Below are 22,426 nucleotides of genomic sequence, written 5' to 3' on the forward strand. Positions count from 1 at the left end.
GACATCCCTTTGATTCTATGCAGTTCATATCTGATGCTGCAACACTCATTAAAACTTTATTCCTACCGTTGAAAAGTTTATATTTTACGTGTTGCAGGGTTTAATAGAAATGTAACTCTCTTCATATGACTTTGTGGCAGAGTATTATTACCACTAAGACAGGTTCCATATTTACAAAAGTCAGTCTCTGTTATCTGACACCTAAATCACTGTTTAAATTGTGTAGTATCTAAAATCCCCACATGATATAATCCACTACAGTTCAAATGTCATTCTACTTTACACTTCGTTTCTCACTACCACAGCCAAAATAATCATTCTCACTTCACACCACCCAGAGCCTTGCACCCCCACACACCAACACCATTGCAAACATCACACCATGCCACCCAGAGTCTTGCACCTCCACACACCAACACCACTGCAAACCTCACACCATGCCACCCACAGCCTTGCATCCACACACCAACACCACTGCAGACAAGACCAATGTGTTGTGCTGTACATGAAAAATTATCCCATCTATTTGTTTAAGTAATGTACAGCACTGATCCCAAGCACTATCAAGATGCTCTCACAACCAAGCCTGAGAAAAGCATTGGTGTGAGGAAACTGGCCCAGACACATGCTGACTTAAGAGCTGCACACTATCCTAAGGGAATATATGGACACTGAACAAATTAATCAATCTTTTCAGTACCATAATGCATTTTTCATATTCATTCTGCTTAATATCTGGTAATTTTATATAGCTTCATAAATTCATTTGTGGGATTTGAATAGTGAAGACTAGCCATTGATCTTCTGACCTCTACAGATCCTTCCTAATGTCAATAAAATGGTCTAATCGTACACAAATCTCAAGGTATAAAATGTGTCCCAGTACGGAAGAAGTTAAATGAATGAAGTTGGCCTTTTTGTTTAGCCATTTTTGTTGCTCTTGGCCGGAATTCCCCTCTCACATAAAAAAAAAAACTAGCATTTCACATCATATACTAAGAAACTGCATCGCCTAATGATAGAGATACACTAATGTCAATATTTCACACTCCTCTTCATTTGGTTCACTTTATTTTGCTTCCCTTTCAATCCTTTCACAATCCTTCCCCTACAAAAAGTTTCTTCCCAACAGACAGTTACATGGAAAATATCCCAGTCTTTACTACCCAGACAGACACACACACCTTCCTCCTCTCTCTCTCCATCTCTCCCTTACATCCTTCAGTCTTTCAGAACATTTCACTCATTCAATTATTTATACAACACAGCTGCTCTCACACCTTATTCACTGCTCTCTTTCTATTCATTAAACATCATACACATCAAAGACCACAATAATGCCACTATATGCTTTTGAGATAAAACATCTACCTGAATGTCACTCTTCCTATCAGTCCCTTGCCAACCCTGGACACAATGCTGCCTTGTCCCATGCAGCATTATCACCTGCCTCATTGTTCCCCCCTACCAACTGGTTCTATGTATACAGTCATCCTTCTATTCTATCTATTCATTGTAGTTATTCCTTCATTCTTTCATCTTCACTCATTTTTTTTCTCCCTTAATCCATTGTTCACATTCTTTGTCTACACAACTTTGCAATCATTCTATTTCCCATTAAGACCTTACAAATCTATCATGTTCTTTAATCCTCGTCCTCAGTTACATGACATACTATATCTCAATACGTATCTCTGGAAACAAGCCACTAATCATTACCTCCACACATTCCTGCCACTTCACTCTTTATCTCAAAATGCTTATCAGTTGTTGCCGTTCACCTATATACCAAATTCTGACATGCATGGGACTAAAACCTGACCTCCTCTCATCTGTGCATTGCTTCTAAATTGTTGGTACAGGTAACTCTTGATTTACGTGTTTAATTTATGCGTTTTTGTTAATACGCGACTGAAAAATATTATCATTAATCAGATTTGTGCGATCAGTTTGCTTATACGCGAATTGGACCACATACCACATCCCCCCTATTATCTATTGTTTCTTATGAGAATTACAAGTTTGTTTTACACAAATTCTGAAATACGCAATGCCTCTCGGAACGCATCTATTGTGTAAATCGAGTTACCTGTATATTCAGTGACAACAACACAATGCTTTTCTACACTAGTTTTCTTCTTTTTTTTATATATTTATGTAAGAGAGGGAAAGACTGGTCAAGGGTAACATAAAAAAATAACTAAAAAATAAAAAGTCCACTCAGTCGCCAGTCCCCTTACAGTGCCAAGAGTTAGCTGAAAGACAGGGTAAGTGTCTTGAAAGTTACAGCATTAGCCTTTCCAACGGTGCTAATAAACACACCTAAGTCAATAAAAAATGGTTACTGTGGTGTTACTTGTCTTTCTATTAGCGTTACAACATTACCTATCTTCACATGTTAATAAATACAAGTGATTCAAAATAATTAAAAATACTCTTACTAGAATGTGCTTTGCCCCTTTCTTTCACGAATTACTGCATCAGTTTTCAGTAATTCAATGTTACTGTACAAAAATAATTACAATGATCTTCCAACTTCACAGAGCCGGGAGCAAATTGTTTTTAATCTGTTTCGCAACTTTCCCAAACTTATTTCATCATTGCAATAGTTTAGATGGTATAATTACTGTTCATGTAATCCTCCTTTACACGAATTACAGTACAAAATTTTCAGTCATTCACAGGTAGTTCCACTGTTACTGACACCACAGCAGAGGCAATGAGCAATAGTGGATAACAGAAGAACAGAACTCGATACATACAAACATCCTCCGCCTTGTACTAGATAAGAACTTCCTTCCACATTTCCTGTCTGTGTCTTCTCTGCTTTCTTCTCATTTTCCTTGCATTTCACGATCAAGAATAATTCATAATGTTTTAGTACACATTTCTTGTCTCTGTGTTCTCTGCTTCTCATTTTCTTTTGCATTTTACGATCAAGTACAATTTACAAAGGCCATAGCTAGCACACATTCCTTGCCTCTATGTTCTCCGTGTTCTTCTCATTTTCTTTGCATTTCACTCCTCTATGTTCTCTGTGTTCTCATTTTCTCTGCATTTCACAATCCAGTACAATTTATCAAGGTTACAGTATATACACATTGCTCAAACTTACTTATCCTTTTTACTTTAAGGTTTTGTAAAGTGTGTATAAAGCTTTAGTACATAGTGTTCCCTACTGGCCGTTCATGTCTTCCTTACTTTTGGTTTTGTACTGCAGTGGGACAAAAAGGCTGGAATGTTCACCAAGACTCACCAAGACTCAAGTAGGTTCTATTCAGCTTTCATTACCCTTTTACACTCACCCATGCCACTTCTGCCTCCAGCTCAACACAATCACTATTACTTCCTGGGACTACTCACACAACTAAGCTTTCTTTTCAATTTCTCTCCTAACCATAAAATTAATGTACACTACTGTTCTTAGTCTCCTTACTACATAGAAGACTGTGTGTGTGTGTGTGTGTGTGTGTGTGTGTGTGTGTGTGTGTGTGTGTGTGTGTGTGTGTGTGTGTGTGTGTTTCACTGTTTGATCTGCTGCAGTCTCTGACGAGACAGCCAGACGTTACCCTACGGAACAAGCTCAGAGCTCATTATTTCCGATCTTTGGATAGGCCTGAGACCAGGCACACACCACACACCGGGACAACAAGGTCACAACTCCTCGATTTACATCCCGTACCTACTCACTGCTAGGTGAACAGGGGCTACATGTGAAAGGAGACACACCCAAATATCTCCACCCGGCCCGGAAATCGAACCCCGGTCCTCTGGCTTGTGAAGCCAGCGCTCTAACCACTGAGCTACCGGGCGCACTGAGCTGTGTGTGTGTGTGTGTGTGTGTGTGTGTGTGTGTGTGTGTGTGTGTGTGTGTGTGTGTGTGTGTGTGTGTGTGTGTAATTCACCTCAGTCGCCTGCTAGTCACTGAGCCAGTCTTCCCCATTACAGAGCAAGCTCAGAGCTCATAGACCGATCTTTGGATAGGACTGAGACAACAACACACTCCACACACCGGGAAAGCAAGGCCACAACCCCTCAAGTTACATCCCGTACCTATTTGCTGCTAGGTGAACAGGGGCCACACATTAAGAGACTTGCCCATTTGCCTCACCGCTTTCTGGGACTCGAACCCAGACCATCTTGGTTGTGTGTGTGTGTGTGTGTGTGTGTGTGTGTGTGTGTGTGTGTGTGTGTGTGTTCTCATCCCATTGGCTGCTAACTCTGTACAGGGGACTTATCCATCGATGTATGCAGTAGGTTTCACATGTATGGGACGGGTTGTACTCATACTGCTCTTTCAGCCAGGGTAGCATCAAAAGCTATTCATCATAATCCCTCTCCTGTAACTGTCTATCTTCAGCTTCTCTCTCAATGCATCAGTGTTGCATCTCCTGCTAACTTCTTCTGCTATTTCAAAGCTAACTGCTCTATTGATCTTGCTAACTGCATGCCTCTTCTCCCACAGCCTCACTCATTATGACCTGTTTTGTTCCTAAAACACACACTGCCCACTGTCTGCCCAGTTTGTTTGTCTATTTTGGTAAATCCAGCAAAACTAAACAATATTAAGTTGAATGTTGACAGGTATGTACCAGTATTCCCTTCACCAACGAGGCTGCGACACAAGCAATGTGCTGTGACATCATTCACTTCGTGTTTGTCCTCTACTCAAAGTCTACTGTATCTTTGGCAAATATCTTCTTTTTTCTTAATTATCCACCTTCATAGTCAAGACAAAAGTTAAAGATATGACTAAACGAAGGATGGACTATCCCGGCAACCTGTAGTTAAACCCGACTTATGATTGTCTTAAAGCCAACACCAAATAACTGTGACCATCTGACCTAACAATCCTGGACATCATACCAAACTCCCCCTCACAATTCTTCCTTTAGGCAAAACTAACGCAAACACACAAAGCAATCAGTGGCCTCAAAAAATAGCACTTTCTTACATAACGGGACAAATTTAAGCATACACGAACTGTATCAAAACTGACAATACACTCCTGAGAGCTCATACACACCACCAACGCTGCTGCACCTTCACCACCTCACAGCAGACCCCTTGATAGCTTGCCGAACTGCAGCATGGCCAACTAACATCACAAACTACACACAAACAAACACAGGCAGATTCCAAGCAAGCAATGACTGCCGACACTGAACCTAACCCCAGTCGCTATTAAATCAACTACAAACATGACTTCTTCCTGGTGCTACAAGTCACACAAGTAACCCTCCACACCTGTCACTGCAGTTGAGGCCGGGAAACACAACACTCACCACCACAGAAGCCAGGTGTGAAATTATGTCATCAAATTCCCCAGGTGAGGGCAGCGTGGTACCTCCCAGACACCCAGATACGAGCCATGGCCACAAAATACACTCAAAATAAATAAGAACGATGTACCACTGCCCACATGAAGCATCGGGCCGGTGGGAGTGGTCAAATAGAAATCAGCATAAAAATATCCCATAAATCACTCTGCTCTCCATGTCCCGCCATGCAAATAGCCGGAAAAAAATAATGGGTAGCCAGGCGCCATGGGGAGACAATGGGGAGGAAAGGTAAGTAAAGAAGACCAGGAAAAAATGCATGTGTGTAAAAAATGTCCCTTACCTTCCCCTGGCCAAGTTGTTGTCATTGGTCTCTTTGGCCTTGTTGGGGGGAGGCCTATTGTTTTTTGGCTTTTTGGAGCGTTTCTTCTTGGCGACCGCAGCAACTGTGGGCAGAGAAGTAATGTTGAGACTCTCACTCACCTCTCTTAACACACAATAGAACAACTTTCTCACCAAAATACGGAGAAAATTGGGACTTACTGCGGCGATTCATGTCGTTCTTGCTGCTCATTTTCAACCACTGATTTTGGGCGCGAAAAATGGTCCGTCCTCGACCTCGGGACTGATTTCTCCCTTGACACTTACACCTCGTGTGGCTTTTCTCTGGCTCTGATCTTGTAACCAAATTATTCCCACAAGTATCATCATTTTGCAAATTCTATATTGTTCACTGAAATGCCGAGGTAAGAGGAGGAAAAGGGTTGAACCAGACTTGTCATAGGCGATCATTGTGCTTTAAGGTTGTTTTACGAGCCATTGTCATTGTTCTAAGTCCACGACAGACTCCTCTTGGAATTCCAGGAGCTGGTTTATGGGCATATTGATTCAAATTTGCCTGTATAACTCCACATTTACATCAGTGATTTAAAGATTATCACTTTTAATTTCTGCATTCCTCTTTACATTTTAGTCGTAAATTCTGAATAATGCCCTTTATCTATATCAATGATTAATGTAAAATGCAATTGATTTTGTCCTCAAAAAATACATCATGAGTGCATGGAGGTAGAATAATAATGATCTTGTCAAATATCGTAGTCAGCCTAAAGGTGAAAGTAGAACACTTTCCCTCCTTCTTAAATTAAGTACAGCACTGCTTCCCAACAGAAGAAACCAGAACATTGCATAACACTGTATACAGGGTGTATTTGAATCAACATACTGACTACGATCTGAGACACAAAGCCCAAAGAAAACTAGAAATGTCTCCTTAACAGAAATACAAAGGCAGCAAATTACCCGCACATCGACTGCATATCATACATAGCATCGTCAACAGTTTGACGTTTCTAACATATCGGAACAAGGAAAAAACATGTTAATTGTATCCTAAGGAATGGTTTACCGATTAGCTTTTTAAAGTAGCAATGAATCAGTCCCCAAGGTAAAGACGGTCCATGAGGTGACCAACAGATGGCTCTGCCCCGGCGGACAAAAGACTTCCCTGATGCGCCTTCAAGAGCGTGAGCTTTTGACGTTATTCTGAGGCTGCACGAGTAGCACTCAGAAGTCTTAATAACGATGCATCAATAGAGACTAGTTAAGAGAGTAAAACTGTGATATTACGAAGCCTTATTTGTGGACTAATTACTTTACTAGTCACAAGTACCAACCTCCTGTCATTATATTTATAATCTCAAGCATACATCACTGTCAGTCCATTGCTTCACACTACTAAAGTCAGATTATCAGGTGACATTAATTTAGTTTTGTTGTCTCATAAGCAGAGAGTAAAACACATTTCATTGTCTTCCTAGAAAACACTAATACGAATATTTAAGTGTCCCATTCAACAGACAAACAGTAATGCAAATTAAGCTAGTATGGAATAAATAACTAAAAAAAAAATATTACAAAAAGAGTCCTCTCAACAAGCCTACATGAGCGTGGAGTGAGTGCGGGCGTCTGCCTCACTCACGCACACACCCATGCAACACACACGTGCACCCATTTTCTTCTGCTGCTGCTGTGCACGAAACAAAACGAAAACATTAACACCTGCCCATCACCATCTACCAGTATTGGCTTCCTTCTTATCCACACAAACTCTAATAACGTTACACTGCATATAATGTCTCAGATTTGTATATGATTCTAATTATATAAAGTGAGTGGGAAGGAGACTTTTCAATCCAGGTAAAGAATAAAATAAAATAAAATGAAAATCCACCCGGTGCAACGCTTTTTTCAATTATTCACACGACATTACCAAACAGATACTCTTACATCTAAATATTTGTCGATGGAATATAATGCTCAGCAGTATCATTTCAAGGAGAAAACCATAAAACTGACCATTTGAAGGGATAATAACAAAATATAGGAGGCTGCGATCAGCTGTTCCACCACAACAAGGGACGATGAAAGACACACTCTCATTTTTCTCACCATAATGTCCTCCTCGCGAGTCCCGGGCCTTCGTCAGCACGGCCGTCATCATCTTATGCAGAAACTCCACTTCAGGGAGGTGAGAAATGAGACCTGGAAGAAGAAATAAGGGAGAAATAAGCGTGTGAAGAGGTCACGCTCCCTCCCTCCCTCTGCCGCCCTGAGCCGCTTGGGTTGTCAGACTTGAGAATTTTATCTTGTTTAACTCGATACTGGGATTTTCTTAGGTTATGGAATAGTCAGTGTGTTGTATTTGATGGGTATGATGATGTTTGTAGTAGTGTGTGGCGTGGAGGTGCATCTATAATGGTTCTTTTGTTGTATAGTGGTTATCTTTGACCGATTTTCTCAAGAGGCAGGAATGATCACCAATTATGTTTGATTGTATTGGTGAGCGTGCCTTAACATAGGCGGTGCTGGTGTGAGCTGTGCTGCTGCTGTGCGTGTGGTAGTGATGCTATTATAAGAAATTGATGCCCAGTGTTGTAGTTAATCATTATGTACTATTAGTGACCACAATCACTCATATAATAGATTGATCAACTAATTTGTGCTTCCTGTCAATACAAAGCAGAAGGACATAGTGGTTTGTATGATGTTATTCTCGTCATAAGGATAATTTTATGTCAGGCAATCTGCTTGTTTAGTGTTAGTCAGATAAATTCTGTTTTGATATAATTTGTATTATTTTTAATCAGCTTCATCATGCCTGTGTTTATCCTGCATTTAAGGTTGCTATAGAAGTAGTAATGTTATAAAGGCTCTAGTAACACATTGGTATGATGTCATGACAATAAATTTCTTGATTATATGCTGTTATGCTAAATCTTTTTGGGAAATTGTATAAATATTTATGCTATGGATACAGTGCAGTGGTGTGGATGTAGTAAGATATCTAGTCTATTGCATAGGTCATGGTAGCTTTGACATTCACTCAGTACTTGTGATGTTGCATTAACAAGGCTAGCAATGAAAGAACTGCCTCCAGAAATGTCAAATCATGAGAATTACTGGATTATTAAGCTAATTCAGCTTTTAAATTACACAATTAGCATCCTGAGTGAAGACCAAAGATATGAAACTCAGCTGTATACACTCAGCACCCTTCTCTTAAGCTATAGTGTCCTTAAGCTGCAATACTCTCTTCTCAGCCTCCTCACACACCTCCCACCCTTGTATAGACTTGCATTGCTGACCAGAAGAACTATTAGTCTTCTTAAATTCATTAATGAACAGAGACAGCCTCTAAATCTAGGTACTCAGTTACCTACTGCAGGAAATACAACACTGATTCTGAGTCTCACTTTATGCTTGCAGCTGTATGGTGAGACAAGGCAGACACGTTCCCGGCCTCGCCAAAAGTTATTCTACCAGCTGCCTCACCGGCTGGCCTTCTCCCTGGCTGAGGTGGCTCCTGCCTCTGCCTTGGCTGCTGGGTCAGTCTGCTTCATCTATAGACAGACACTGCTTCACAATGAGTCTTAGTTTTGTCTTTTGATTTTTATTATTTTACTGGAGGATTCTCCCCTAATATGTTTGTGATGTTTGTTATTAGGACATATGGTCATGGAGATTATTCTTAACATGATGATATTGAAAAGAGAAAGGAGAATATCTGTGTGTCTGGTTTGCATAGACAGGCTTAAAGTTAGTCATACTTGCATTACTATGACCTGACCTCCACTCCTCCCACCAGACATGTGTTCCTGGGATTCACCAAGTGTGGTCAGTTCGTGCTGTCGTACACCCATTCCAGCGACACAGATGACCACACACTGCAGATGGAACACAGGTATGTTTCTCACTGTATGTTGATACCTACCTACTCACAAAACTAATTATCATATTGGCAATTTTTTTTTTTTTTATGGTCATATTCATGTTCATTTTAGAGAGGTAACATTAGATTGGGATTGAGATGTTTTAGTTCTTTACCATGGCTGTCTTTCTGATTCATTAATAGAAGTTATACAATTTAATTCAGACTTACAAATAAAGGAAATTCACGTTATTTTTATATAATGAAATAAAAGAAAACCAGCTATGAGACTAAGTTTCCTTTTAAGCTTAAACCTACATGGATAAATTTCACAAGTAATAAGATCAGAGTCAGCAATCAGTACAGAATCTCAACTGTGCATCTGTTACTTGATGGTGACCTCAGGGAATGTAATTAAACCTTCACCTCATCCAACTGTAGTGAACACAAGGCCACAGCTGTGTTATGCAAGACAAATGGAAAGGAAGGCAAGGGTTTACAATTAGTGCTCAGAGTTCAAGGTCTTCTTCCTTCCACTCTCAGGTACAGACTCCACTGGTGGGTGTTTGTTCCTTACACACCACTGAAGAAGGTGGCTGAGGTGATGCTGTTTGGTGACCAGTCTCTGCAGGCCAATGTTTACGCCTTTGAGAATGTCTTCATCTCCCTCTGTCAGTGGCCAAGGGACTTGTCGAAGATTCTTGTGTATGGCTGCAGGTAGGATAGAATGCCATTTTGTGTGTGTGTGTGTGTGTGTGTGTGTGTGTGTGTGTGTGTGTGTGTGTGTGTGTTCTGGTAACTGGTAAAACAGTGTGCTAACCATCAACTCTCTATCTTTTCATGAGGATTAGCACAGTCAAAGAGGTCACAGTACTTTGACATCTTACAAATCATAGAAATAGACAAAGGAAGCCAACAGTACAAGAGAAATTACCTCATGTTGACTTTTCAGTGTAGATCACGACACGTACATTATAACTTTGTCCACACTGACTATCTTCCCTGCCCGATTTGACCGTCTTCCCCACAGCATGATCGAGGGCAGTGATGGCACCAGCTCCCAGACACGCCGGTGCTGCGTCACTATCACAGCGGTGCCATCACTGGACAACTGCTCTGCCTGCTACCAGGTGGCCACGTCCTATGAGGAGGAAGGTGGGACTAGCATCAAAGGGACTCATTGAGATATTTTCCTTGACATTTTCGTGATGCATATTTAAAAGATCATTGTGTGCTTATTTTGCTGAACATTTTCAACAAATTATTTTCTCAAGTTTGTACAATGTGTTCTACAAAACTATTTACTATGACTAACCAGTATTTGTCCTTCATAATTCAACCATAACTCATCCCTTGTATTGAGACTGCCTATTCATTACTCATCAACTGACTAATTTCAGTTTCACATAACAAGTCATTTTTATTTTTATTTTTGTTATCTCCACATTTCCTCCATCACACTCTTCTTCTTCCTTCTCATTTTACATTTCCTTTTACCGTCACAATGCAGTTAGAAGTACAATGACTCTTCTCTACTCTCTTCTGTCCTATCTTATATTCTTTTCCTCACGTGTGGGGTCATTCTTCTACCAGACCTGGCTGAGAGATGGAACAGCTGTGCCCGGTTCAGCTGCCTCAAGCACGGCATCACAGTACACACCAGCTTTGAGATGGTGCCGCCCTTCCCAAAGTTCCTCCCGAGCGTACAAATGAAGCGGCGGGGATTTGTGGTGCTCAACGCTGGCAACTTCATTCACGTCCTGCATGTGGATATTGAAAACGTGGACCGACGGATAAAGGACAGTGAGGTGGAGGGGACAAGACTGAGCTGCATCAGGGTGAGGGAGGAGGATGAGAGTGATGATGACAGGGACCAGCACAAGGTGAAGCACAGGAGAGTGTCTGGGGAGCAACAGTACAGTGTTCCAACCTTGAGGTCCCACAAGTACAGTGCAACAGACAGCAGCACAACCAGTGACCCTGAGGTGGACAGTCAGAGCAGCTGTGAGGAGGAGGAGAGAGACCAGTGTATTAGCATCACTCCTGTCACCAAGAACACTGGACTGAAAATAACCTTAAATATGGGCAGCAGCAGCTTGTGCAGCACCTCCACCACAGACCGAGACAGGGAGTGGGAGATCTTGATAGGCAGTGTACCAGCGCGAGGTGAGGGACGAACTAAAAGTGAAGGGAGTGGTGGTGCAGGCGGGGTCAGTGCAGCGAGTGGGAGTGGGTGCCAGCGAAGTGCCAGTGAGGGTCAAGGCACCTCTCATGCCTGTGAAGCTATTGTCTGTGATAATAACAAAGGCCATCCCGAGGGAGACGGCCCCCGGGCAGGTCTGGCCTCCAATCTCACGCTCAAGGACTTCCACTTTCTAGAGGCTTCACCGCGTCACTACTACGGTGAGAGTGACTATTGTAACGACAACGACTCGGACGACTCCACCTGGTGTTCCCACGCTAGTGAAGACTTGCGCCGCAACGACCTCAGGGACACAGCCACCAGTGGGGCAGAGCGACACAGACCTCCAGTGGGCCACTGTGGTGTGGGGACTAAAGGTGATGATTGTGTCTTTGGGTCTCAGCTCCCTCAGCAGCAGCCACAGCAGCAGCATCAGCAGCAGCCACAGCAGCAGCATCAGCAGCAGCAGGGCAGGAGCAGAATGGTGCTCAGGAGTTCCAGTGAAAGCTCTTGTGGTGAGAAGACACCAACCAAGCAGGCAGAAAAAGAATACGAATTCATAGATGAAATTACAGACTCTCGCCATGAAAAACTGAGTGTGTTTAGGCGCAGGAGACTTGCAGACAAAAAGTACGAGTTTTCTGATGAGAACATGGAGAACATACCTCAGAACTACAGCAGCTACCGTAACCAGAGTCGACGGCTACTGATGAGTCCCTCGCGATCCCCAAGGTTCCGCTCCATGGGTGTGCCCCTCTCAGAGCTGTCCATTGAGCTCGGGGAGTCCTCAGGACTGCTTAGGTCTGTGTATGAGAAGCTGCTGAGCCCAGTGTCCAGCGGAGGCTCCCCCAACGATGTGCTGCGTCCCATCAACCAGAACATCACCAGCCCAATCCTGTCACCCCGGGATGACCGCTGGAGGGAGGAGAGAGAGATGCTGGAGAAGGTACTCACACTTAAGAAAACACTCAAATTTTTAAGAAATTATCAAGAGTAAGAAAAGACACACCAGGTACAGGTACATAGCTAATGTTGATATGCTGCACAGAGGAAAACTTTTGACACTTCTTAAAGTTACCCATCTTTTCATATCTACACCAGACTGAGATTCCCTTAAAGGAAAATAGCCACACCAGATATCACATCTCTCATTGTGGAGCAAAAAATACAAATAAGGTTCCCATTCCCTTGCTCAGTTCTTTTTAGATAAATATGTTGTAGGAAACAGAAAATACAGTGACAGTATTTGTCTCCCTACCATAAGTAATGTTCCACATTTGCCATTTACAAAACCATGCATATATATACACATATAACTCCACTCATTTCCAATCTGTCTCTATGCACTGACCACTGAACTGTTTACTACCACAAATGAACAAAATGTAATCCTTATACTTTACATGTATGGTTATTCATTTCCCATAAATAGTTTTCTTGGCGTATCTACATACACTACCCTCTGGCTTGTACAGTGGCATTGCTAAGGTCGGCAGATCAAGTCTTGCTTTGGGGTAATGAGTTTAAGCTGTTTACTGGGAGGTTATTGCTGTAGATTGAGCGCCACAGCGGTGAGCTTGGGGTTCACCTGGCTGATGTTATGGAGAGCACCAGATGTGATGGATACAAATGAACTCTAACTTTTATTTTAACAATTAGTGCATATGTTATACAAATAGATAAAAAAAGATGATAATCAGATGTTCCCACCAGTCAACACACCTAAAGAGAAGCCTGAACCAGTACTATCTAAGTCTGCTTCTTTCTATCAGGCTGAACTGCAGAGATGGAGTTCCAGAGAGAGCCTGGGAGTCTTTGCCCTCAGTCCCGGCCGAGTCCAGAAGTCTTCCGAGAAAAGTACTGCTGGCCTTACACAAAACAATGCATCTGAGCACACACAGTCACTGGTGAGTCTTGCAGCCTTCTTCACAAGGAAGCAATGCATGGTTCTGTTGTATTACCCAGGGCATCACACACTGTCCAGGGTGTGGCTGACCATTATCTCCCCTCATGTGTTTCAGAGCATGAGTTGTGTGGTAGATTTCAATCGACGGTACATTGAGGTGGATGATGAGCTGGTGTCTATCATCACAGACATTGAGGGTGAGTGACTGAAGTGAATAAGTGTGATTATGTTAATAGTCACCAAACTACATTATAACAAATTAAATCTCCTTGCTTTCTTGTCTACAGTAGTGAATTTAAGATTTCAAAGGAATCTCTGCTTTTCCTTTATGAAGTAAGAATGACATTTCTTAACGTGTGTTCCAGACGATGAGCTGAGCACCGCCACAGGCTACCACAACGCCCTGCCGCTGGAGGTGCATGGCTCTGGCTACACCCAGATGCAGATGATCTCCAACACTAAGGCAGAGAAACTGGTGATCCTTCTTTCTCCTCACAGTTTTTTTTAGAAAATATAGATGTTCCAAAATATTAAAAAGTCATTGGCTGTAGCTGATTACTTAGACAGCACTAAGCACTGTGATCATGACTGCCTAGTGTCATGCCACGTGAACCTTTGTTGTTGGTGTCAGGAACTACTTGGGACTTACTAATGGTGTAAGACACAAAACAGCTGCACAACAAAGTGGTTGAACATTCTTTGTATTATATTCAGCATAATTTTTTCATTGTGTCAGCCAGCAATTGATTCCCTTTACTTCCTTCACAAGTCTTTGAAACAATACAGTAGAAAACTTGGTTCAGACAAACAATTGGTTAAATAGTTTTGCAAAAAGGAAATATCCTGTTTTAACAAAAGTTAGTGTATCATAAGACACAAGAGTAGTACAAGTAGGCACAAGAATTGGTAAAGAGATTTGAGGCAGCCATTGCAGTAGTGATTCTCCTGCAGAATGCTCCGGGGGTGTTGGTGAAGCAAATAAGCCTTGATGTGGAGCAGTTCTGCCATGAGTTAGCTCAGAGAGTGTGTACAGAAGCCAACAAGAAATATTTCTTCTGCAACGACTACAATGTAGAGATTGTGGAAGTGAGTGTGTGCATTGTTTTACTTCTAGGATTGAATTGTGTGCTTTGATCTTCCTTTCTTTAGTCTTTGTGAGATCTTTGCTTCTTTGATTTTTACTTATATTAGATGAAAATTTAAGTGATATTGAGTGGTGCCTTCCCTTCCCAGGTGTGCCCAGATAGTGGAGACATTGTGGCTCTGGCCTCAGTCCTGGTACAGGCAGCCACCCTGGTCAAGGGTCTGCCCAAGACAGCACGCTCTCCCCTCAGCTCACTCACCCGCCGCCAGTACAAGACCACAGCAACTTTTGTCTTCAACATGGACACCAAACAGTATTATGTTGTGGAGAAGGAGCCGCTAACAGAGACAGATCCTTACTGGTATGATGACTTGCATGCCTCTTCAGTGGTGTGCTCCTGTTTGTTGTCTTGACTGGATAAATACATCATCACCATCCTCAATAATGTAAAATCAGTTGTTCTCGATAACAGACATCAGATACAGACAGATGAATAGCAGTACATTTTGAATGGTCATATTTTCTGCTGAAATTTACCATAAATTAATGAAATCTCATATGCTAATTAGTTGCTGTCAAAGTAAATGTACATATAAAGTTATTACATATTTACAACTATCAGGCTTGCTTTGCTATTTCTGCTAAAAAACTGTGATATTACATTAGTTTGTAACATTTTTCATGTTTTAAAAATATGTCATGAATATTGAGAAGTATTGGTGGTGGCAGCGGTGCATGTTGTTGTGTTGTTGCAGTGTGGAGACCATGGACTGTGATGTGGGTGATGAGCGTTGGTGGCTGGGAGCTCGTCAGGCAGCCAGGCAGCTGAGGGCCCAGTGGTCCTGCCCCACAGACTACTATTCCAGTGTCAAGGTCATGACCAATGAGCCATTCCTTAAAGGTGTGTTCATCATAACTTGATTCAGCTTTTGAATCCATGTTCAGTAGTGAGATTTTCATGCATTTTCCTGGTAACACAAAGTCACTCAGTTATTTTGCTTTTACCTTTTTAACTTGACTCTGTAAGAATGTAGTCAAAAGAACTGTATCATTGTTACTTTCTTTACTCAAAAGTATATTTCCATTATAAGTATTATCATTACTTACTATCTTTTCCAATCTAGGCAAGTCTCTGAACCACATCATGGAGAGCCAGCACCTGGTGGCCCTGGTGTTGGGGCCGCAGCCTCAGGACTTCTAAGGCACCGCTGTGCCTCCACCCACTCATTACTGCAGGTCAGGTAAAGTGGTGCCATTTTACCAAGTCTGTGCAAGTGTCCCTCTTACAAACTTGCATAAACTTGAAAGAGGAACAAAAACAATTTGATGAGTCACAGTTGTGGGCTGGTGCTCTCCCACCTTTTTGTCCTTTGCCTACAAACCTTCATGGAAGCAGCAGTAGCAGCAGCACTGTCTTACCTTGCCATCTGTGTTGAGCAGTTTGCGAGTCTTGACCAGAGCCAGGTTGACAGTTTCCTCATGACACAAAGGCACACAGAACTGCTGCTTGTGTCTCACCACTACTGACCACAATTACTACCTTCTACTGGGGCATTAGTATTTATTTGAATGCTAGCTGCAATTATACAACAGTATGCACTGAGAAGCTGCTCATTGTTCTACATATTTGTATTTTTATTATGTACTTTTTGCATATCGCCTGTAGCCAAAGCATCTTGCTCATTCCAGATCAAGGTTCTGCAAGTTGTATTTAACATATCATTTCCTTCCTTGCCTCAGTCTGGCACAGCTTGGCCACTACCACAGTCAGGGTGGTGTGATGGCAGGGAGGTGCCCTTTCACATCACACCACCTTCAAATGTGCTGGCTCTTTACTAGTATTTAATGACTGGGTAATTTGTTTTATTCTAAATTCAGTTGCCTTTTTGTTGAAACAAGATAATGTTGCACCACATTCTGTTTGTATCGTTATTTATTTATTTATTTTTTATTTTTTTTTTTTTTACATTTATATGAGGAAATTATCATCTCATTTAATTTACTGTTCAATGAGAAATTTTCAGGATAAAATTTCAGACAGCTTGACATTTGAGTCAAGGAATGTGATTTTCTAATGTCAACTTTTGTTCCTTGAAGATAAAGTGTTTGTCTTCAGTTATACTCATCTCTTACATCTACCTCTTTATGTGCACCTGTTGTTACTTACGTTGTAGTCACAGAAAATTTGTTATTGATGAATATGATCTTTCTTCATTCATGACAAAGCCATGATTGTGTTCCAGAGTTACCCAGCCAAGGACAGTCATGATATCTGGCTTTGTGCTCCATCAGACACTTCTTGCTTCCTGTCAGGCATAATTTTATTGCAGTGCATTTTAATTTTATCTTTTTATATATCTATTATTATTTATTTATTTATTCATTTTATTTATTTATTTTTTTTTATTTATTTATTTATTTTTATTATTTATTTTTTTCTCATGTTCAGTTCCTAGAACCTACAGCATGCATCCATTCAGTTCATGCTTTGACATGACTTAGCACATGTTACTTCTTTGAGAGGTGTGTCTGACATGACCCTTGAACATTTTGTTGTGTACATCATCTGATTTCCACAAAACAGTCACCAAAACTACAAAGTACAAACTTACAACTTTAATTACAATGATTCCGTACCTTTACTTCATTCACCCATCTGAAATCTTTATTGAGTATTTAGTGATGCATACATACTTGAAACAGAAAACATTTTGTAACATGTGCGAGCTCTCTCTCTCTCTCTCTCTCTCTCTCTCTCTCTCTCTCTCTCTCTCTCTCTCTCTCTCTCTCTCTCTCTCTCTCTCTCTCTCTCTCTCTCTCTCTCTCTCTTTTTCCACTTGAAGTATGTGAAGTATGAGTGAAGCTTGGTAATATTGAGATGTTCAGAAATGAGAATATACTCCTATGTGGTAACCCTAAGTGTTTATTGCCAGGCTGGGGGAATGTTCTGCCACGGAATGCAGAGGATGACTTGTGGATTTAGAGCGGAAATATTGTTAGATGTTTTGGTGTTTGTGTTCTTGGTGCAGACATGTCACTGTTGCATGACAAAACAAGATGAATGTGGAGGACCTGTAATGCTGCACCTGCTTTCCTGTTGTGATGAATTAAACAAACTGTTTTATGTACTATACAATTACCTTTTGAACAGAGAAATTGCTAGCCTGACTACACTTTCTCTGCTGTCTTCATATGCCATAGTGGAGAATCTAAACAGTTGCTTTCCATTTTAAGGAAAATGCGAACATTTACGTTTCACTCTTATGAATTTAAAAACCTCATCAATGTTCCTTTTATTATACAGCATTACCAGTCAGAACTGTATATGCTGGTAGGTTGTTCCATATTGGAAGTAGCATTGATACTAAGGTTTACTTTTCTGTTCCTTGTACCATTATCCGAGCTGCTGTGTTCTCTTAAGCAGGGTCCTCTAACGGAGTGACCTCAATGTCTGCAGCTATCTTTTCAGCATCATTATTCACTCTCTCTTTGACGTAACTTATGTAGCATGGACTTACTTCCTTTATGTCATACTCTTCCACTCTGTCTTCCATACACTCTGTCTCTTACACATCTGTCAATCTTGCTGTCATACACCTCTCTGACAAATTCATCTTTCTATTCATCATAATGTACTTCATTTGTGTATAAAATAAGTTGGATGTTGGCTGATTAATAAGCCTAGTCATCCATCACAAGGATAAAGAGTGACACATTCTGTGATTTAAATCTGAGCATGCAGGTCTCAGTACCTGCAGCTTCAGAACACCAGTCTTGCTGGTCACTGCACTTCTCTATCAGCTGATCACAGCACCACCCAACCCAAATGCTGCTCACTCTGACCTTCAAGACTGATCCAGGGAGGAAGACCTTGTGGTTCTAGTATTATAAGAGTTTTTTTATTTGACGATTTGTGTAAACACTGGACATTGTATTCAGGGTGACTACATGAAAGGAAAGAATGATATATTTATTTTTTATGTTTTTGACTACATGAAAGGAAAGAATGATATATTTATTTTTTATGTTTTGATTGTCTTTGATGACTTTGATAGGTGTATAAAGCACCTGAGAAGGAATGTAGTAATATTTTTTTATTACTGAAGGGTGCTATTTACAGACAGCCATGAGTGCACATACTACCTGTGTGTGACAAAGCACAATTACACTTGTACTGAATTCCTGCTATAAGAAAATCACCTTAACCCTAATCTTGCCTACAATGAAATTCCCTGTTAATGTGATACCCAGCAACATTCTTCCAAGATTCATGATGTGTTGTATGTACTACTCTAGCTGTCACAGACATGCTAACATTGTACTATTCCCTTTTAGTAAAACTGGTGTAGATTCCTTTTGACAAAAATCATGTGAAATCATACTGTCGGATAAATTTGTGTCATGTGTATAGAATGCCTTTTTGCCTCCTCCATTTCATCTATCACAGCATCAACTCTTCACTCTAGCATTTAGCATGATTGTTTACAACACAGGGGCAGTTGATGATGTTGCTTCATTTGTCACCTCATGATGTATGTCAGAGTGCTTGTTCCTTTCTTTTTTTGCCATTAGTGTTTTCCAGTATGTGATGATGTTAATGTGACTAGAAATCTGGTGATGATAAGTTTTCAAGTTCAGTGCCTATGAGGGGCAGGCAGAAGTCAACCTCAGGTTGTCTCACAGGCAGTATGTCACCAGATGACAACACACCTGATTCTGTCGCTTCATGTTTGTGCAATACTATGTGTGGTCATAATACCTGCTGACTGGCTCTATAACTCTGCCACCTGAACATGTGTGACCTGATGACACTGTCACTGAGTCTCATCCTTTAATTGGCCTAAATATTTCCATCCTTTTAATGTGTGATAAATTGACATATATTCCCAAAACTCCTGATAATAATTACAAACAAGACAGTACCTTATACAATAAAAGGGATGTTTATTGGAGATACAAAGTCAGTTTGTCACACATTTTGAAAAGGTAGACGTACTACTTGAGATTATCATAATTACCATGATAACATGTTACCAGGTGGCACAATTACTGGTCCAGAACAGGCAGCCATACACACACACACACACACACACACACACACACACACACACACACACTCAGTTGGCGCAATCGGTTGTTAACTGAAAGAATGGTGATTCAAGCCCATCTAGGGGGCATACCTTGTAGGTTGCTAAGTACGAACTCTGAACTCTTTCCTTAGGGAAACAGCTGGCTGGGTGACCAACACAACTGTATGTGAATGACACACGTACACACACACACACACACACACACACACACACACACACACACACACACACACACACACACACACACACACACACACACACAGACGTGGTAGATAAAAAAAGAAATGCCTTGATTTTATTATTGGAATTTTAAAGATGATTTAAAGCTAGCCTGAATAAATTGAAAGCTTTAGAAGTAACAAAATCTTCCTAGTTTCAAACACGGTAACTTGAAGAATAGCTTTTAAATCAACTATGAGACAAAACATGCCTTGATTCTGGAGCTTCAAGGATTAGGAAGAATTGGTTGTGACCCACGGGTGGTCATTGTAGCATTTAGTTATGGAAGTTGTGCTCCATGTTCAAACCAGAACAAAAACAAGACGATGGAGTATTTTCACCCCACCCAAGGATACACTCTCAGATATCTGAATTGTGTGCAATCCCATGGCCTCCGCAAAATGTTAACTATGTAAGTTATAAAGATTTATTGCAATCATTAGCAGCTTTATTATGTTTCTGTACAAAATTTAATGTCTGAAATCACTTTTAACTTTGTCTTCAGTCATGGAAAATGTTTATTGCAACCTCTCAGGGTGCCCTCAGGAATTGTCACAGAACACTTTGTGAAAACATGAAAACAAAGTTAGCCTGACAGATGTCGAGAGTGTAACCAAAGGTGAGGTGAAACTGAAGATTAAATCATCATTCTCAGCAATAACATGTAGTCTAGAGTATTACACTGTGCTCAATATTCATAGTTTCTGATCATAACAATTTGTGGTACGTTAACAAATTAAGTGAATTTGTCACAATTAGGAATCTTGCCCGGGAAGCCAAGTTTGTGTATGTTAGAATTCTGATGTTCCTGATAACCTGCACACAACCAAGAGGGATAACCATTATGTTCCTGTAGTAAGGATACATCCATGACTCACCAAGAGACGTAGTTCTTAGAGCAGTGCGTTGGTGTTCTCCCAGCTCACGTCACAGGATCAGAACTCGTCCCCAACAGAGGTGTTTTGTTTCTGTACCTACATCCACTTAAGCCATCTCATTTATGTACTTTTCACCCTAATTAATTTCCTCGCCTGCAGGTACACTTATATAGTACCTACAACATGCATTTCTGTCTACTGAGTATTAGGTAGTGAGTCCCAGACAAGTAAGGACCTGAATAGTGTCTAAGTGATGGATTTGTTTTATCAATTCCAGAGTTACATTACAAGCTGTTTGTGGTGATAGCAGAGCACCTGGCTTGTCTCTGTTGCTGAGGTTTTGATAAGTTCAAGTATTATAAGCAACTTCCCCAGTGAAGGAAACTGTGGACCTTTTTTATATTGTATGAAATGAAGAATATAGTTTTGTTAGAGAATGTAGAGTCAGCCACTTTTTGTCTCATTATCCACATTTGTGTACTTATGTGTCCATTATCATGATCAGTAAAACAATATTTATTTTAGCTGTATTTGTTAATCCTGCTTAGCATAAACTAATGCATCCCTATTGTATCTTCTGTGTGGCCCCAGGAATCACTATTTTAGAATGGCCCTCCATGCACCATCTTATTTTTACAATTTTAAAATGAAATTTTAATATATTGCAAGATGTAGTAACCAGCAGCTTTCACACATGAGCTTTTTGCCATCTGGTGTCCACAGGATGACATGCTCTCAAACAGCCATGAATGTCCATGGATGCTTTCTCACCTCACAACCACAGTCATGGATGGCAAAATGTCCTTCATGACTGATGTGGTCACCATGAAGCCCTTTAAAAAAACATTGTGGTAAAATGCTGCTGATAGCATGAAATGTACAGATGGCCCCTTAACTGATGACGCAGCTTACTTCTAGCTAAAGTGACATGTCCACTCAAGGAATTTCAATAAGTAAATATCACTGGCCACAAGTTGTGATGTGTAAATTATGCCACACCGTTCTCAACCCCATTCCATAGTCTGCCTTCCCATCCCATTTCCTCCTTGTTTCTACATTTTTCATATCCTCTCTCTCTCTCTCTCTCTCCCAACCAAGATAATACTATATACATTGAAACACATACGCACAGGTGCATTTCATTCTTTCTCACACTCACGGGACTGCTGCCATGAAAGACTATTCCAAGTTTTTCTCTCTCTCTCTCTCTCTCTCTCTCTCTCTCTCTCTCTCTCTCTCTCTCTCTCTCTCTCTCTTGACAAACTTGTTTCATAAAATGAGAAATAGAAATCCCAACACTTATGTAATCAAAGCTGTCGCTTACACTTACAAAAGGCAGGACATCATCTTGTACTTTGCAGCCTATAGGTCTCTCTCTCTCTCTCTCTCTCTCTCTCTCTCTCTCTCTCTCTCCTTGACAAACTTGTTTCATAAAAATGAGAAATAGAAATCCCAACACTTATGTAATCAAAGCTGTCGCTTACACTTACAAAAGGCAGGACATCATCTTGTACTTTGCAGCCTATAGGTCTCTCTCTCTCTCTCTCTCTCTCTCTCTCTCTCTCTCTCTCTCTAGAG

The 22,426-nt window shown here is 40.9% G+C and overlaps 1 protein-coding gene and 1 long non-coding RNA gene across 2 annotated transcripts in view; one reads left to right on the forward strand and one right to left on the reverse strand.

The window, feature by feature from the left end:
* Positions 1 to 5,839, reverse strand: part of LOC123510260 — a 119,379-nt gene extending 113,540 nt beyond the window's left edge. The window contains exons 1-2 of the long non-coding RNA XR_006676447.1: positions 5,823 to 5,839; positions 5,623 to 5,725 (exon numbers count right to left, since the gene is read on the reverse strand). This is a non-coding gene — a long non-coding RNA (uncharacterized LOC123510260). The remainder of the gene's footprint in view (positions 1 to 5,622; positions 5,726 to 5,822) is intronic.
* Positions 5,840 to 7,124: 1,285 nt separating this feature from the next.
* LOC123510258 lies at positions 7,125 to 21,372 on the forward strand. Its single transcript, XM_045265240.1, has 13 exons — positions 7,125 to 7,809; positions 9,048 to 9,166; positions 9,427 to 9,522; positions 10,033 to 10,206; positions 10,520 to 10,644; positions 11,083 to 12,617; positions 13,444 to 13,578; positions 13,693 to 13,774; positions 13,943 to 14,052; positions 14,529 to 14,663; positions 14,811 to 15,022; positions 15,417 to 15,562; positions 15,786 to 21,372. The coding sequence occupies exons 1-13, from the start codon at positions 7,735 to 7,737 to the stop codon at positions 15,860 to 15,862; spliced, it is 3,021 nt and encodes a 1,006-aa protein (XP_045121175.1). The 5' UTR covers positions 7,125 to 7,734; the 3' UTR covers positions 15,863 to 21,372.
* The last annotated feature ends 1,054 nt before the right edge of the window (positions 21,373 to 22,426 follow it).

The sequence above is a fragment of the Portunus trituberculatus genome, chromosome 28 (genome assembly GCF_017591435.1).
Source record: "Portunus trituberculatus isolate SZX2019 chromosome 28, ASM1759143v1, whole genome shotgun sequence".
NCBI classification, from domain to species: domain Eukaryota; kingdom Metazoa; phylum Arthropoda; class Malacostraca; order Decapoda; family Portunidae; genus Portunus; species Portunus trituberculatus.